The following is an 18,597-nucleotide window of genomic DNA, read 5'->3' as shown; positions in this document are numbered from 1 at the left end:
ATGGGAGATCACATACATTTTCCCTTCCTATATTTTGCTTTGCAGAATGTCTTCTAGCTCCACTTGTCAGTGGAGAATGGCAGGACACCTTTTTTAAAGCTGAATAATATTCCACTGTAAATATAATACCTTTATTTAAAAAATTTATGCATCTATCAAAGACACTTAAGTGTTCCCGTACTTTGGGTATTGTGAGCAGTGCTGCAGGGTCATGGCATCACAGGTTTCTCTCAGTGATCCCACTTTCCTGTACCTTCGGATGCACTCACAAATGCAGTTGTAGGATCATTTGGTAGTTTCATTGTGGAATTTATTTCTACACTGTTTTCTGTAGTGCTGAACCAGTTTACTTTTCAGCAGGTGTTCAGTGCTTCCTCTTTTTTATCTTTTTGTTAATATGCATCCGAGTAGATGTGAGGTGAATTCACACTGAGGTTTTGCTTTCCAGTCGCTGCTGATTGGAGATGGCTTGGTAGGTGCCTCCTTATGTACCTATTGACCTCTGTTTCTTCCTTTGAGAAAGGTTTGTTCAGGTTATTTTCTCCCTATTTTAATTGGGTTATTTATATTTCATTTTTGGGTTATGTGACTACTATATATTTTGTATATTAAATACCTTATTAGACCCATGGTTTTCAAATATTTAGATGTCCTTCCCCCTGGTAGGTCACCCTGTAATTTGTTTCCTTTGCTGTACAAAAATTTCTTACTGTGATGGAGTGGTACATGCTTTTCATGTTAATGTTTGTTGTTTGTGCTTTTAGTCCTGCATCTAAAAAATTAATTTCAAGATTTCCTGAGATTTTGGTTTTTCCTAGTTTTACAGTTAGAGGTTTAATCATTTTGAGAGAGAGAGAGAGAGAGAGAGAGAGAGACAGACAGACAGACAGACAGACAGACAGACAGAGACAGAGAGACAGAGAGAGAGAGGAGAGAGAGAGATGTGAATTTCTCTTTTGCCATTGGTCCATTTACTATAGTAGTTAGTATGCATTTTAATGTGGAATAAAATATCTGGGTTTGAATATTACTCTGTCTAGATGCATTGCTTGTTTTCTGTCTTATGTGATCCATGAAGACAGGAGATTATGATGAATAAACCTACTTTACAGAGTATTCTGAGATTCATGTTATTTGATAACAATCTGCATCATGGTTGGTTGGAAAAATCATAATAACTGATAGTTATTAGAAATTATTACTACCTTTATTGTTCCATATAAAGACTGTATAAGAAGACGAAGACTAGAGGAGACAAAGGAGGCTAGATTGGGAGCTTGGCTGTTAGCTTCGGAAGCTTGAATCCTATTCATTCAGCTAGCTAATCAGCTGCAATGAAAATCCGTTCCATTTGACAGGGTTTGCTGGCTCTAGGGATAGCAGCTGGGTTATCACAGCAGTGAGGGAAATTCCTAGGGGTAATTGATGAGTGTAGAGTGATAGAGACTCAAGACTGGTCTGTGTAGAAACTGAACCTGACTAGGTAGGAGGTTCCTGTTCAACAAAATGGAAAGGCTAGCTTTTTGATTAAGCAAGTGAGTGATTCTATTTTAGATTTAAAACCTTAGGGTGCTGCCTGGACTTGAAGGGTGTTGGATTTGTGCTTGAAATACTCATATTTATAAATGAGCACCTAAGTTTCCCTGAGAGTAATTAAGACTAGAAATGAAAATTTAGGAGTAATTTTTGTGAGTAGATTTGGAGTCTTCTAGGAGTGGCTTGCAGTGAGAACCAGTAAAAAAGGGGGTGGGGAATAGATGTGTGAAGAGCATATTCTTCTAAAAGTAAAGGGTGGGAGAACAGCAAGTGGCAAGAGGGTAAGCAGAGATGACGTCATGGGAGAGCAGAGATGACATCATGGGGAGAGCAGAGATGACGTCACGGGAAAGCAGAGATGACATCATGGGGAGAGCAGAGATGACGTCACGGGGAGAGCAGAGATGACATCATAGGGAAAGCCTGAATGGTTTTTCCAAATGTAGTTGTTTATGTTTTGCGGAGATAGTAGAGGCACACACAACTTTGGTCTAAATACCCGATTTTTAGGGAAGCAAAACTTTAAACTTCCTTAACATTATTAAGTTAGTAGATCCAAAGAGGAATTAAACATACTACTATCTTTGCAGTTACTGTCACAGACTTTATGTTGTGGTTACATCTTTTGGCCTGTTCTGGGCACTGTAGGGTCTGTAGCAGTGTTTTAGGCTTGTGCCACTAGATGGCAGTAATATACCTTTCTCTCACCAGTGTTTTCCAGCATTGCAAATATCTGTCAGTTTTCCCTCTGTCTAGTTTTTATACTTTTTTTCCTTATAGCCACACTAAACTGCACTTTGAACAGAGGATCTGCTATGTTTTATTAAATATTTCCCTCTCATATTCAAATATTTTTAGTATTTAAGTTGATCGCATTGTTGCTTCTTTAAGACTGTGAATATCTCATTATATTGGGGTTGTATCCAAATAGAAGTATTTCTCCAGTTTTTCTCTTTTAAACAGTTTACTTGTTAAAATCAGGTTTATTTGCTGGGCAGTGGTGGTGCACGCCTTTAATCCCAGCACTTGAGGCAGAGACATACAGATCTCTGTGAGTTCAAGGCCAGCTTGGTCTACATAGAGAATTCCAGGACAGGCTCCAAAGCTTACATAGAAATTCTGTCTTGAACCGGGTGTTGGTGGCACACACATTTAATCCCAGCATTTGGGAGGCAGAGGCTGGCAGAAGCCCTGCCTCGAAAAAACAAAAACAAAACAAAACAAAAAAAAAACAAAAAAAAAAAAAGGAGAAAGAAACCCTGTTTTGAAAAATCAAGAAAAAAAAATCAGGTTTACTTATAGGTATCATATTTATCAGTTAACTACAGCTTTGAGTCCATGCTGGTGATTTCAATGTAATTAAAATTCACCACTCCTTACTATGCGCTACAATATGTCTATACAAGAGTTCATATTTAAAATGTGATAAGTCATATATATTTACTTTCAAAAGCCTTAACCCCTTTTATATACTATATTTGGCCCTATTTGGAGACTGTGAAAAAAGAATTCTTTCTGTTTACTTCTGTTTTTATTTTTGCTAACACCATAAAAATAAACAAACATGAATAAATGGTGATTTGTCTCTAAGTGAATTCCCTTGGCCAGGGCTGTGGATGGATTCAGGAGGGCTTGTCATGGCGTTGTGAGGCGCAGGGGTTTCAACGTAGTTTTTTCTGCAGACACCGCTTTCGTCCTTACTCTTGGTTACCTCATGACCCATTTTTCGAGATTTCTATCAAACAACTTTAATTAGCAAAAATAACCAATTTTTTTATCATAGTCCTTTCAGAGATGAGTTGACAATTGGAAACATTTTCCAGTTTGAGTAAGAAAACTCTGTACAAAGCAAGTCTAAAGAGTTTTCCAGTCACTATAAAGTGTGTATGTCACCTAAGTTAATCTGTTGTGGCAAATATGGGGATGAATTAAACTGACACATTGAAGCAGTAGATATTTGACTTTAAATTTATTCACTTTTAATCATAATACCTGGGGAAATACTGTTTTTTATTAAATTACTTTTTAGATTTAAATATTTTATTTTATATGTCTGGGTGTTTTGCCTGCATGTATGTATGTCCACCATGTGCTCGTCTGATGCCCGCAATAGTCGTAAGAGGACATCAATTTCCTGGAACCAGAGTTTGGAAGGGTTAAAACCATGTGATTGCTGGGAACCAAACCCAGGTATATTGCAAGAACAAGTGCTTTTAATCAGAGCTGTCTCTCCAGCCCTGTTAATTTTGTTCTTAAATAAGGTACATAGAAAAGGGGTTCCATGTGTTCCTGCACCCTCAAAGTCAGGCTCTCACCATGTAGCTCTTACTCATAGAGATCCAACTGCCTCTACCTCCTGTGTGCCGGCCTGGAAAATGTTCTTAGGAACTCCAGAGCTTTCTCTTTTATTTAGAAAAAAATCACACTAAATTGTCATCATATTGACTTGGGTTTGAAATTTGTACTCATATAGTTAGGGTGTTTTACAGTTTTCCTACAGTTTATAAAAAATGTTCTATGCATTTTTGTATGTATGGAAAATAATACTTATAATGATTTTGGTCGTGCAGATCAGTTGGTAGAGTATTGGCTGCTAGACAAAAGGGTCTGGGCTCATCTCAGGAGGTAGAAGCAGGAGGGTCAGAAATTCTAGGCCATCTTCAAGTTTGAGGCCAGCCTGGACTACATGATGCCCTGTCTCAACATTTAGAAATGAATGAATGAATGAATGAGTGAACGAAAGAAAGGTAAGAGGGAAGGAGGGGAAGGAAGGAAGGAAAGAAGAAAGGAAGGAAGGAAATAAATGAAGTTACTTAGTTCCTTTTCCTTCCTGGATGTCTCCATGATCTGCTCCCATTCTACATAATCACTGAATCCACATATTTGCTTCTCTTTGGTAAATCCTGTGTTCTGCTCATGTGTTTTTGCTAAGATTTACTTCCTGCTATAAGTCTTAAAGCTTTAAATACTCATTTTTCAAAAATTAGGCCTTAAGCCACCCAAATAAAACCCTGTTCTTCCTGTGTTCTCTGGATACGTGTTCTCTGGATACATTTAGCACTCCAGTGAAGTTTATCACCATTGTAGAAGTTGTTTTGTTTTGATTTTTTTAAACAGAGTAACCAAATTGCTGTTAACATTGTAACAATAGAATATTAGCTGAGTAGAAGTTAAAAACTGCTTGAATGGTTCAATAGATGATGAAAATGCATTTGTCAAAATTTAGCTACTGATCATTTATGCTCTTTGGAAAACTTTTGAAGTCCTTTTACTATTCTTGTGTTGTTTGACTTGTTGTTGGAATGTATATTAAAATTATATATGATAGATGCTAAATGCTTGGCAGGTATCAAATAGTAGTTCCAGTCTTCCTCTTATTAAATTTCCCATGAAGGATAAAGGTTCTACAATAATACTGATTTATCTTTCCTTTTTTTCTTTTGTACTTCCTCATGCTTTTGATGTTCAATTTAAAATTCCCCTGTTAAATCTACAACCCTGAAGATGTACTTTGTGTTTTCTTCTAATATATTGTGGTTTTTAGGGCAGGAGAGGTAGGTGTCCTTTTTTGATCTTTCAGAGGACCAGCGCTGAGATCATTTGGTGGCTCCCAACCAAGGAATCTGGTGTCCACTTCTGACTTCTGTAAATGCCTGTACAAGTGGCATTTACACACACACACACATCAATTAAATTAAACAGAATTACATTTAGGGATTGGAGAGATTTCTCAGCAGTTTAGAGAATTTGTTGCTTTTCAATAGGACCTGGGTTCGTTTCACAGCACTTACATACTAGCGCACAGCCATCTTAATTCTAGATCTAGGGGGATCTGACACCCTCTTCTGAGCATGATGGGCACCAGGTATTCATGTGGTATACACACATACATGCAGGCTAAATATTCATTGTGGCGTCTGTGCCACAAGCAAGTCCAAGGTATCAGGAAAAGAAAGACAAGACGTCCAGCTGTTTGTACTAAGAGAATGTATGTGCTGCCTTTATTGCCAGGAGAATGTGTGTGTGTATTTATTGCAGTTGCTAAGAGGTCTCTCCTTGTAGGGGGGGAGCAGCCTTATATACAGGCTTACAGCACAGTGGAAAAACCCCAGGTTTGATGTAAGAGGGTCAAGGCCAGGGCTGTAAGCCAGGACTAGAAAACAGGAAGCACTTGTGTAGGGTTGAGGACTCATGGACTCTTTGCTTATTGACAAGGCATATCCATCGGTGTCATCCTTGCTTAGCTCCCACTGGGTGGCTATGTTGGTGAGACTTTACAGTTACAGCTCCTGATGTTACTTGGAGACACAATCTCATGGCAAAGTCCCTGAGCCTGTGGGTCTTAGAATCTTTCTGAACGAGTCTTTGTCAGTGTTACATGAGCCTTGGGTGTGGAAATGTTATGAATATGTATCCATTGGAACTGAGTTCCCCAATTCTGTATGTTTGTTGATTGTGGTTTTCTTTAATGGTCTCTGCCAGTTGCAAAGTTCCTTTGTGAGATGAAAACTACACTTAACTGTGAGTATAAGGATAGGTGTTTATAGATTATCGTTAGGGATTATGCTAGTTTAGTAAATGCATAGTTGTAGATTCTCTTCCAGTAACCATGACTTCACAAGCACTGAGCAGGTTCCCAGTATCAAGCATGATAGCCCTCTTGTTGAGCTGATCTTAAGTCCAATTGGAGAGCTGTTACCACTGAGGTATTTATGCTAACACTATTATATCCTTAGGATAGCCGTGCTGTGCTGGTCCTTGATGTGGTGGTTCATAGGTGTAGGACTGTTAGTTGGCGTCCTTCCTTTGGAAGCTTGCATGGTGTCTTCTGGTACCATGAAAACTAGTCCTCAGAAAGGATATATTTAGGTCAGCTCCAGCTTGGGGTGTCTGGGTCCTGTTTCTGAAGTGCATGGTATCTTCTGCAATAGGGACTTTACCTTCCACAGTGGGTAGTAGTGGAGAGTAACAAGCAACGGGGCTGTGTGTTTTAGGAGTCTCATGGACAGCTTTGGCCAGCAACTCAAAAGAGAACCTTTCATGTTTGGTATTGGAAGGTTCTTTAGGTGGTCTTTGACTGTTGGATAAGTATTGCCAGCCCAGATGAGAAAAGTTTACTAAACCTATACATACATACTTAGTTTGAACATACCTACATATATACACACCTACATCCCCTCCCTCACACACCCCTTAAGGGTTTTCCCCCACTTGGGTAGAAAATTAATAGTATGATTCCTTGTGACTTTTTCAGACATCTTACGGTTATTTTACCCTGCTCCCACCTTCTGTATTTACTTCCTCCCTTCCGTCCTCTACTTGATCATTGTATCTTGCTGTTCCCCTTACTCACCTCCCACCTTCTGTATTTGTCTCTCCCCCTCCCTAAGGAGCACCTGTTACCCCATTTTCCTGCTTAGACATGTGTGCCCTGCTAGTCTTTCTATTGCTCTCCAACACTTCTATCCTTGCAGTGGTTCTCCTGGTTTTTATAGTTACTACAGGTCATGTTCTCATATCTCAAGATTTGGAGCTAGGAGCCTCCAGTAAGAGAGAAGATTGATAATCTTTTTAGATCTGGATCATACTCACTCAGTACCATGTTTTCTAGTTCCATTCATGAACCTGCAAAGTTCATGATTTCAGGTTTCCTTACTGCTGAATAGTAGTATTGCGTAGTGTGTATATACCACATTTTCATTATCCATTTGTTGGTTGTAGGACACTAAAGGTTGTTTCCATTTCCTACCTGTTGTGTGTAGAGAAGCAATGAATATGGTTAAGCAAGTATGTGTGGAGTATGATGTAGAAACCTTTGGGATTATGCTTGGTCTTATGGTAGATTTGTTTTTAGCTTTTTGGACTTCCATTTTTAGATTCTTGATTTGTTTTCTGAATATGACATGTGGGAATCTAACTTCATTGTCTTGCTTGTGGAAATCTTAAGTGTCTCAGCATTACTTTTTCCTATTGCATACACTTGAATTTGCTTGATTGAAGCATCTCTTTTACATGTTTAGATCTCTTTTATACACTCAGTGTGTGAAAACAAGAGTTAAAAGAATTAATGATCCTTCGGTTTTTGTTTGTTTGTTTTAAAGACACAGTCTCAGGGCAGGCTAGCCTTGAACACCTGATTCTAGTGCCTCTACTTTTAAGTGCTGGGATTATAGGAATGCAATACTACACTCAGCTTTTAATGTCATTTTTGCATGTGAAAATTATTGGTCACTTCCTGATATTAGCATAAAAGTGAAAAGAATTTAGTGCAGTACCTTTCTATTTAAATTTTTAAATGTTTGCTTACTTTACATGCATGAGTGTTTTGTCTGTCTGTGTGTGTACTTTGTGCATCGTGATGAATGGTTATGAATCACTGTGTGGTTACTGGGAACCCAACTGGGTCATCTGCAAGAACGAGTGCTCTTAACTGCTGAGCAGTCTCTCTAGTTAGTATAGTATAGTATAGTTAGTTAGTATACAAAATAGACTTGTATTAGAACATTGGCGTGCATGTATATCATAGGACCTATTTCTATTTGCACTTTCCCCATTACCTTCATGTAGTGGTTTGAATGACTGTATATTCTTATGTTTGAATACTTGGTTCCCAGTTGATGGAACTGCTGGCAAGGATTAGGAGGTATGGCATTTTGCTATAGGAGGTGTGTTATTAGGGATGAGCCTTGAGATTTCAAGACTTGAGTCATTCCTAGTGTACCATTTGTCTCTTGTTTTTCCTTTGAGATACCTTTGAGATGTGAGCTCCCAGCTGTTCCTGCTGCCATGCCTTTGGTCCTTCATTATGGAATCTGATCCATTGGAACTGAAAGTTCAGTTGGATGGTTTTTATCAGGGTGTGTGTGTGTGTGTGTGTGTGTGTGTGTGTGTGTGTGTGTGTGTGTGCGCATGTGTGTTTTATCATAGCAATAGAAGAGTAAGACCCCCCCCCACAGTTTCCTTTCCTCTTTTAAAATAGTCTTTCTTCTGCTTTTATATCATATGTGTTTGTGTGTGAAATTAAATCTAGATTCTACATTTGAGATCATGGGACATTTGTTTTCTCTTATATCTCTCTTGTTCTTTCCTCACCTCCAAGTTTTGGACATACTCCTTTCCCCACATTGGCCCTCCACTATACTTTTATATATGTTTATATATGTGTATATTTGCAATTAAATCTAGATTATGCATATGAAAGAAACACAATATTTGTTTTTCTGAGTCAGGGTTAACAGCATCATTTCTGATTTTAAAAGTTTAGTGTGTATATGTGTGTGTGTATGTATGTATGTGTGTGTGTGTATGTATGTGTATGGTGTGTGTGTGAGAGAAGAGAAGGGAGGTGGGTGGAGGTCAGAGAACAACTTTGTGGGTCTATGATTCTGGGGGATTGAACACAGGTCTGAAGGCTTGTTCAGAAAGCACCTTTGTCTGCTGAATCATCTCAATAGCGTAGCACTATTTCTTGAAGAGACTATTCTTTCTCCATTGAATGAACTTAGTACCCTTGTGAAATGTCAGTTAATTATACACATAGAGATTATTTTTGTACTCTTAATTCTATTCCATTTACCTGTATGTCTGTTTTTATGTAGAGTAACACACTGTTTGATTTATAGCCTTGTAGTGAATTTTTAAAATGGATTAATTTTGGGTGTAGCTGAGTTGGAAGAGCCTTTGCCTAGCATGCATTAAGCCCTGGGTTTGATCCCCAGTACTGAGTGAAATGGACTTTTTGTGACACATACCAGTGATCGCAGTACTTGGGAGGTGGAACCAAGAGGACTGGAAGTTTAGCAATTGAATGCCATCCTTATCAACAGTAAGATTGAGGCTAGTTTAAGACATATGAGATCTTCACTTAAAAAACATCTTTTTTTCTGAAAACATGTCCTCCAACTTTGTCCCCCCACCACAAGATCATTTTAGTTCTTTGTGGTCTCTTCAAGTTTCATATGAAATTTAAGGTGGGCTTTTCCATTTCTGCAAAAAGACAATTGAGATTACATTGATTCTATCGATTACTCTAGTTGTAGACTGTTATGGTGTTGGTAGTGGAAGCCAGACCTTCATGTATATGGGTAAGCACTCTGGCAGCTGATCTTTATTTTTATTCTTGTCTTTTCTTTTAGCTCTGGAATCTAGATATTTATTGCTGTTATATAGAAGCAAAACTGAATCTTCGTGTTAAGCATTTTACCTAGTGTGTCAGGAATTAATTTAACAAAAATTGTTTACTGAGAACTATAGAACATTGATGGAATTCATTCAAGGAGACCTAGGAAATGGAGATGTAGTGCTTGTGAACTAGATTCTGTCCTTTAGTAGGACAGCAGTGCTGCAGACGAGGGAGGTCAGAAATACACCTGGGACAACTATTCTTTTGATAAAGGTGCTTTAGCAGGTCACCGAGGAAGTGCAATCTCACACATGATACTGAATGAATAGGGTACTTATCTGCCAAGCAGTGAACCTAGTTTTCCTTTTTGAAAAATGTTTATTATTATTTATGTATATAATGTGTGTATGGGAGTTGCACATGTGTGCAGAAGTCAGAGGATAGCCTTGTGGAGTTGGTTCTCTCCTTCCACCTTATATATGTTCTGGAGAATAAAACTCAGGTTGCCAGGCCTGCATGGCAAGTGTCTTTACTCTCTGACAGGTGTCTCCCTGGTGCCCTAGTCTTCCTTTACATGTCACCATAGATAGAAAGAAATAAGAAATGGATCATCTACCCAAAAATAATTAAAACTGTAAGAACACATAGTAGAAAATTCTAATGACTTTATATTAGGAAAATATCTCTTAAACAGGGGTAAACTCCACAAATTACATGATTTTAAAGAGCCTAGTCTCCAATGACGGAAATGGACTGAGCAAGCCAGTAAGCAGCGTCCCCCGCCCCCATGGCTTCTGCACCAGGTGCTGTGTTGGTTCTCCTCAGAGAGGAACTGCTAGCTCAAGTGTAGGGTGAGGTAAACCCTCCCTCCTCAGTTACTCTGTGTTATGTATGGTCTTCATCACTGCGGTGGAAACCTACCCAAGACAATACCTTACGATGTGAGCAAAGTAGTTACGATTCTGAGAGGGGCCAGGAGGAATGCTCAGGAAAGAACTGAGGGTACCATCCATGGTCTGTGTCCTGAGCAGTTGGATGGCTGAGTTCCTTTTGCGGTAAGTCACCCAGATGTTTATGTAAGATCCATGTACTTTTTCTGTGTGTGTGATTGCTCTGGTTTGAAGGTGTTAAAGGCAGTCTAGGTGGCTCAGGCCTGTAATCTTAGATTCTCTGGAGCCTAAGGCAGGAATACCAAAAGTGAAGGCCAGTTTAGGCAATTTAGTAGGACTTTTACCTCAAAATGAAAAGTAAACAGATTTGGAAGAGGGGGAGGCACGTCATTGTTGGGAGTTAGCATCTGAGAGGCCCTGTGTTTAAACATCCACAGTATCCTTTAAAAAAAAATCAATGAAGAGAGATGAAAGAAAGATAAATTGTTAAGAAGATGCACAGAAAGTGGGTGTGTTGGTGCATCATTTAATTTTAGCACTCAGGGAGTTGAACCAAGAGTATTGTTGTCAATTCAAGGTCAGCTTTGGCTACATAATGAGTTCTACACCAGTCCCGTCTCACTCCTATCCCGAAGCCCCCCCCCCCCAAAAAAAAGGAAAATGGCTCACGATCCCAGCTTTTGGGAAGTGGGAACGGGCTCAGGAGTTCAAGGTAATCCACAGCTACATAGTGAATTTTGAGGCCATACTGACCTTCTTGGTACCTTGTCTCAAAAAAAAAAAAAAAAAAACAATAACAGCAGCAGCAACAACGACATTAGCATGGAGAGGTGACTCAGTGAAGTACTTGGTATAAATACATGAAGACTGGGGTTCAGTTTACTCAGAACCTACAAAACAACAACTGGCCGGGTATAGTGGCACTTGCTTGTAATTCTAGCACTAGGAAAGCAAAAATAAGGGGAGGTTCCTTGGGCTTCATATAATTATAGATTGATGGCCTGCCACATCTTTTCTGAACTTGATTTTCTTATCTTGTATTACTAACACAGAGAGATATCAATCTTATGTGCTCATTGATGACCTTTTGCCCTCCATACAAAATGGCATACTCTTGTTTATGAAAGTTCAGAAAAAGAAGTCTAATCTTGCTAACGGGCTAGATGTCTGTCTTTAGTTAATTACTATTAACATGATTATAACTTTATAACTTTAGAAATTCACCATTATACAAAAATTCATACTAATCCAAAGTATTTTGGAGACCTGCTGTTGCTTCCTTAGTCTAAAAAAGGAGATACAATGAAAAACCAAGAACTCAGTAGGACTGAGTAGTTTTTCTAGATCTTCTTAATCAAGATCAGTAGGGTGAGAGGAGCATTCTGACACAATAATGTGACTTTTGTAGTATTAGTAGACAAAGCAGACAGCTTCAGGGTGACACTCAGAAGAATAGGAGAGGAGAGAGCAGCTAAAGAGGAGGAGATGGCAGCTCCTATGGGGACCAGGAGAGGCTTTTGGGGAAAGGGAGGGTTCTGATGGAAGGAGATGGGTAAGCGTCTTTAAAAAGAGGTGTGGTCACATGGAGGGGATAAAGAGATGCCCCAGGAAGATGTAGCAGGCTATGGTAAGTAGCCAGAGAGACACTTACAGAATAGATGAGAGGCAAATGGGTTTGAGTAGGTAGAGGAAACAGGCAGATGAAGAGTTGGGCTCTAGAATTCGGAGTCAAATTTGATGGGCAGCAGAAACCAGCAGAAACAAATGGTCCATACATACCCTAGGCGAGTTGAATCAGCAGCTTCTTGTGGAGTGGCTGAGTCCCTTGAAGGGAAATTATATATATATATATACATATATATATGTATATATATATATGGAGAATTCAGCCAGAGGCTTCTGGAAGATTGTGGAAAACTTTAAAAGTTCACCTTCTAGCGTTTTCACTCAGGGTTCAACAAAAGGAACTACAAGTAAGTGAAGGAACTAAAAATCTATGGGAAAAGGATTGACTCACAGTTGCTCCTCTGCATGTTCCTTTCTTCTTTTGATCTCCTTCTCTCTTGATGTTCTGTTTCTTTGTCTGTTTTCTGTCTATTTCTTCCCAGTTCTTGAGGTTGCAGGTGTATATGTAAAATTGCAACAGTAGTTCTTTTTACAATATAATGTGAGGCTTGAGTTTCTCAGGGTCAGTAAGGCAGATGAGATTTACACAGAGAGCAATATATTAAAACTGCTAGGAGAAACTTTTAGCATCAATTGCTTAGGGTCTGAGTTTAATTTTCACAAGAAACAAAACCTGGTGCCTTCCAATGCTCTGGCCTCAGTGGCAGCACAGGCCTACAGGGGAGGTTACTTCTCCCTGAGGATGAGCAAATGGGCTGATTACCTTTGTCTTTATCTTCTCAGGGGAAACAAGAGGAACAGTAGATCTCTGATCTAAAATCTTGAGTTAATACAAGAAGCTTGAGCATCTTTTAGTGCAGGGTTAGTGTAGGTTATAGTTTCTCTATCTGCCAGTAAGGTAAATATGGGGCATGCTTATCCATCTATGCAGCTATGAATCAACAACTTTGGGTATGTAGTAATTCTGTGTCCTTGGGTATCTGGAAATGTCTTAGATATGATGCTTTTGCCTGGGCCCTGAACACTGACCAAATATCTGTCAATAAGGTAATTGCAGGAAGGCAGATCTCTGCAGTGACAGTGGAGAGGGGAACAAGGACCTACCTGATAGTGGGAAACAGGTCTCACACATAGCTAAGGAATGTAATCAGTAAACGAGGACCTGTTATGGAGAACAGGTTTTACACATAACATCAGTAAACTCCAAGTGCATGGGAGAAGTTGTTCCCAGTAAATGATCCGGTAGTGCTAAACTGTGGGAAGTAAATCCAAGTTTGTTACAGAAAGGAATAAGTTATAGGAAGAATCTATAGATAGAAACAGCCAGTTCAGTCACAAGATTATAATGCCAAGTACAGCTTTTGTATTGGTTTATCCATCAGAAGAATCCTAATTCATTTGAGTTATCTCTTGATAAAGATGGCTGTATAATTACTGTGTGATCTTGCGGCTTATAGCAGAGGAGTCCAGACTTAACATGAGGTGGGGGCGGCTGTGAGAAAGGAAGAGAAGAGAGAGGAAAAAGGGAGGCTACTAGGCCAGGAGAGAGTCAGGAGACCAAGAGGCCAAGAACCCACATTGCTAAAATAGCTGGGTTATATAGGGAAGAGAAGCTTTGGGGAGAAGGGAGGGATGCTCATCAGCTGGAGAGGTTGAGGTTAGGGGGTGGGTATGCTAGCCAGATGACTCTGTAGTGGGTATTGGTGATGTTGAGAGAGACTGGTAGCCAGTGTGTGTGTTGATAGTTAAACAGGCACCTCAGGCATAGGTTAATGGGGAAGCCTTATGTCCTTTTTTGCCACAGGTAAGAATGATTCCTTTTAGCAATAAAATGTCTTTTCAAGTTCCTGAGGAAATGCTGACTTTTGTCTAAAATGAGACTCAACATCCTGCAAATCTTGTCTGATTACCATACATGAACCGTGGCATGTGAACTCCCATCTCCATACACATAAACAAACAAATAAATGTAATTTAAAAACCAAAATGAAACTAAAAAATAGCAATGCTGCTTAATAAAAAGTAATACTATACTTAGTGAATTGAATCCTAAATTTTATCTTCTAATTATTGCTTTTATTTTAATTCACTTTAGAAATATAAACCTGGTCGATGTGATGATATTTTGAAATGGAAACCTCCCAGTCTAAACTCTGTGGATTTTCGACTTAAGATAACAAGGATGGGAGGAGAAGGGTAAGTGTGTACTCCAGGCCCAAATAGGGATTTTGCTTAGGGTTTTTTTGTTTGTTTGTTTGTTTTTGTTTTTCCTTTTGAGACAGAGTTTCTCTGTGTAGCAGCTCTGGTTGTCCTGAAACTCACTTTGTAGACCAGGCTAGTCTCATACACACAGAGCTCCAACTGCTTCTGCTTCCCAAGTGCTGAGATTGAAGGCATGGACCACCACCACTACCTGTTTTGTTTAGTTTTTAAAATCTGATCTTGTTTTGTAGCCCCAGGTAATCTTAAACTCAGGATCTTGTTGCTTCCCAAGTCTTGGGATTATGAGCATATGTTCATGAGGTTTCACTCCACCCTCTGACTGATTTGCATGAAATCAAATTTCATATAAAACTTTACTGTTTATAAACTAGTTTACATTACTCTAAAAAATGAAAGTAAAATATTCTATATTTTATGTATGTATCTCTTTCACATATCATTTACTTTTTGTATATGCTTAAGACTGTTGACAAAACTTTATTAAAAGTTTTCAATATAAAATATTGATGTTACTAAAAATAATTTCATCATTGGTCTTATAATCATAGGCACTGAATCAGTGGGGTTTTTTTCCTTTGGGGCTTTGGTCTATACTTTATTAGGGGAAATTTTTCATTTTTTACCTACATATTTCATAATACTCACTTTTTATTTACTGCCTATGATTACTGTTGACTCATTGTAAAGGATGCTTTAGTGTGAATTGTGGTAGAATATTATTCTAAGGTGGGTGACTTTTGTTTATGCTGCATTTATTTAACTCTGTGAAGCTGTGATTCTTTGCCTGTCTGAAACAACTGATGGTCTGATAAAGAGCTGAACAGCCAATAGCAAAGCAGAAGCATGGATGGGTGGGGCTGGCAAGCAGAGAGTGTGAATAGAAGGAGAAACAAGGAAGGAGCAGCAAGAAAATGAGAGGAGGACTTGAGGGGCCAGCCACCCAGCCAGCCGTGGAGTAAGGAGGAAAGGAAGATAGTAGGATTAAGAAAGATAAAAGCCCACAGGGAAAAGATACACGAGGTAATTTAAGAAAATCCGCCTAGAATCCTGCCAAGCTAAGGTTGGACATTCATAACTAACTAAGTAAATCACTAGTGTGATGATTTATTTGGGAACTGGCTGGTGGGCCCCCAAAGAGTCCAAAAAGGCAAAAGACTACAGAGAATGAGTGTTAATTGTATTTCAAAACCTTGTTTTTTTCAACTTTTTTTCATAAGTTAAAAAAAAAACTTAAAGCAAATACAGCAAAATAGGAACTGTTTAATTGAGGAAAAATAAAGAGGAAATAAATAGGATAATGATAGCAAAGGGATAAAGTTTTCGGGGCATGCCATTGAAATTTGTTATGTCTGTCAAAGTAAAGTATAGATGCACCTTTAGATAATGGCGACAAGGCCATATTATTGATTGCAAAAGTCCAGACTCAAAAGATTAAGAACTAGTCTTTTAAGAAAATACAAATATTCAAAAAGGGTTGTTGTGTAATGTAGTGAATCCTAAGTAAAGAAAGGCCATTGGTTAATAATGTGCATTAATGCTACTTTTAAAGTTAAATTGTTTAATAGTTTATACTTTGTGTGACTTAATTTGCCACTGTACTCAATAGCAAAAATTAAGGAATAATTTTCTTTCTCTGGCTCCAGAGTTTATATTAGGACTCTCTGTCTGTTACTAATTCATGGATAGGTAATCTCTCTCTCTCTCTCTCTCTCTCTCTCTCTCTCTCTCTCTCTCTCTCTCTCTCTCTCTCTCTCTCTCTCTCTCTCTCTCTCTCTGTGTGTGTGTGTGTGTGTGTATGTATGTACAGTTTTCAGAGGGTAACTTGTAGAAGTCAGTTCCTCAAATGTGTGTTAGCAGGTTATCAAGCGTTGGTGCAAAAATTTGCTAAGCCATCTAACCTGCTCCTTATAGGTAATTTTAGACTATGGGAACAGGTTGTATATACAAACATACACCTGTATGATTGGGAGACTGTTTATGAAAATACCTTATTTTTTTCTAAGTGTTTGGTAAATATTGAGTCAAGTATTTTTTTTTCCCCTGATGTAACGTCTGGTATATTAACATTCTGTTTACCTGTGGAGGCTGCACTCCGGTAAGCAAGAATGGAGACTTATGGAAGACCATTTCACTTCAGAAATATTGCATGATGGAGATTATTCTGGTGGGACCATTTTTCAAAAAGCAGATGTTTATGATTGTTTGGACACTTACATTTTGCTTTGCTTTGCTTTTTCTCTAGTCAGGCTGCCCTAGAACTAATGGAGAGCCTCTCTCAGCCTCCTTAATGCTGAGATTTTATAGGTGTGAACTGCCATATCTGGTCTTGGAAAGTAAGATTTTTTTAAAAAGATGTATTTCCCTTTTATGTGTATGTGTGAGTGTCTAAATCTCTATATGTGTAACCTACATGTGATGGGGATGTCGTATATGCTGTGAATATATGTTTCTCTTACCAGTTGATGAATAATGCTGTTTGACCTATGGACAGGCAGGATCTAGTCAGGAAGGAAATAGGCAGGGCTACCGGACTAGAGGAATTCTGGGAAGAGGGATGTAGAGAGTGAGTGGCGAGAGAGATGCTATGTAGTTGCCAAGGAAGAAAGGGTGCTGGGCATCACTGGTAAGCCCAAGATCATGTGGAAAATACGTAGATTAATAGAAATGGGTCAAATGTCACTGTTTTAATGTGACCTTTTTAATGTATTTGAGGTAATCAGTATAGGTACTTAGTTTATTTAAGACAGGTGTCAATTTAAAATGATGATATGAAATATTACATGGTAACATTTGTTACATGAAATATTTGATAGCCAAATGTTTTTTCCATGTAAAAAATGTTATGTGATAAATTTTAACTGCAAAAGTGAGGTTATGTCTAATGTTATACGGCAGCTCAGTTGCTACCAATATGTCTGTTTTGAAGGGAGAATAGCATAGTCTAAATCTCTTCAGGAACATGGTTGTGCTTTCAATGAAGTTTTATTTCTAAAGCTAGTTTTCAGGCCAGATACAGTCTGTGATTGTAGCTCGTCACTTTCAGTTTATATTGCATACTTGTGACAGTTGCAGGGTCCTTCTTTAAGAGGGATCTGGCTTCTGCCTATGAAGAGGCTCAGGGATGTTTCTTACATAATATTTGTTCAGTAGAAGATAAGAAACATAGGCTCAATAGCAATAATGCTTTACTTTGTGTGCATAAATGTCCTCTGCATTGGGCACGATGACACACACCTTTAATCCCAGCACTCAGGAAACAGAAGCAGATAATCTCTGTGAGTTAAAGGCCAGCCTGTTCTACATAGCGACTTCCAGAAAAGTCAGGGGTACGTAGAGAAACCCTGTCTTAACCTCTCCGTACAATGTCCTCACTGTTGTAATGTTTTTTTGCTCATAGTTACTTAAAAATTGAGTTTTCAATTAGTTTTGCTTTTTATGCTTGCTTGAACTAGAGTTACTGTCCTAAGTAAAGCACTATATTGGTAAAATATTCAGGATATTATAAAATATTGTCAGTAAGGATATAGCTAGTGATAAACTGTGTATGGGCAAGCCTTTATTTTGTTGTAATCTTTATTCTCACTTCTTTGGAAATGAATGCCCAACAGTTTTAATTTTATTATACTTTAAATTACTTGAAGATGTGGAAGTTGGAGATTATAGTACCATCAGTGGTATTATAAAGAATGTTTAGTGATTGCCATATAAAGGGTGGTGTGTGTGTGTGTGTGTGTGTGTGTGTGTGTGTGTAAGTATATAATATGCCTTGATCATAATCAACCTAGATTCTTCTTTCCTCACTTTCTTGACCTTTCCATAACCAATACCTCCTCCTTTTAACACTCTTCCTCCTCCTCCTCTTTTTTTTTTCTTAATTTTTTTATAACTCATTGGCCACACTCTGGAACAAAATGATTCCCCATCCACTAGCAACCATCCATTGCCAGTAGCTCCTCAGCCAGGGGTTGAACCTAATGAGACCCTCTTGTGTTCCTATTGGAACGCTGACTGGTGCTAGTCTTGTGCAAGTAACTATAACTGCTGGAGATTCACAAGTTCAAACATGTTGTGTTCAAAAACCAGTATTTCTCAGTACTCCTCCATTCTTTATACCCCTGTTATATGTTCTCTGAGTCTTGAGTTGTTGTCCTAAATTTCCTATTTAAAGCATTCAGTAGTCACCTACTCAGACCAGTTATG

The 18,597-nt window shown here is 38.5% G+C and overlaps 1 protein-coding gene across 4 annotated transcripts in view; it reads left to right on the top strand.

Moving 5' to 3' along the window:
• The window catches only part of Rngtt (RNA guanylyltransferase and 5'-phosphatase), a 186,412-nt gene that overhangs the window by 81,957 nt on the left and 85,858 nt on the right, over window positions 1–18,597 (top strand). For all 4 annotated transcript variants that reach the window (XM_040740422.1, XM_005080835.4, XM_040740421.1 and 1 more), the window contains one exon: window positions 14,270–14,370. In XM_040740422.1, the coding sequence (XP_040596356.1) occupies window positions 14,270–14,370 (101 nt within the window). The remainder of the gene's footprint in view (window positions 1–14,269; window positions 14,371–18,597) is intronic.

Source organism: Mesocricetus auratus, unplaced genomic scaffold (assembly GCF_017639785.1).
Source record: "Mesocricetus auratus isolate SY011 unplaced genomic scaffold, BCM_Maur_2.0 Super-Scaffold_6730, whole genome shotgun sequence".
Classification (NCBI taxonomy): Eukaryota; Metazoa; Chordata; class Mammalia; order Rodentia; family Cricetidae; genus Mesocricetus; species Mesocricetus auratus.
The sequence above is the reverse complement of the archived record's forward strand: the minus strand, read 5'-3'. Positions and strand labels throughout refer to the sequence as shown.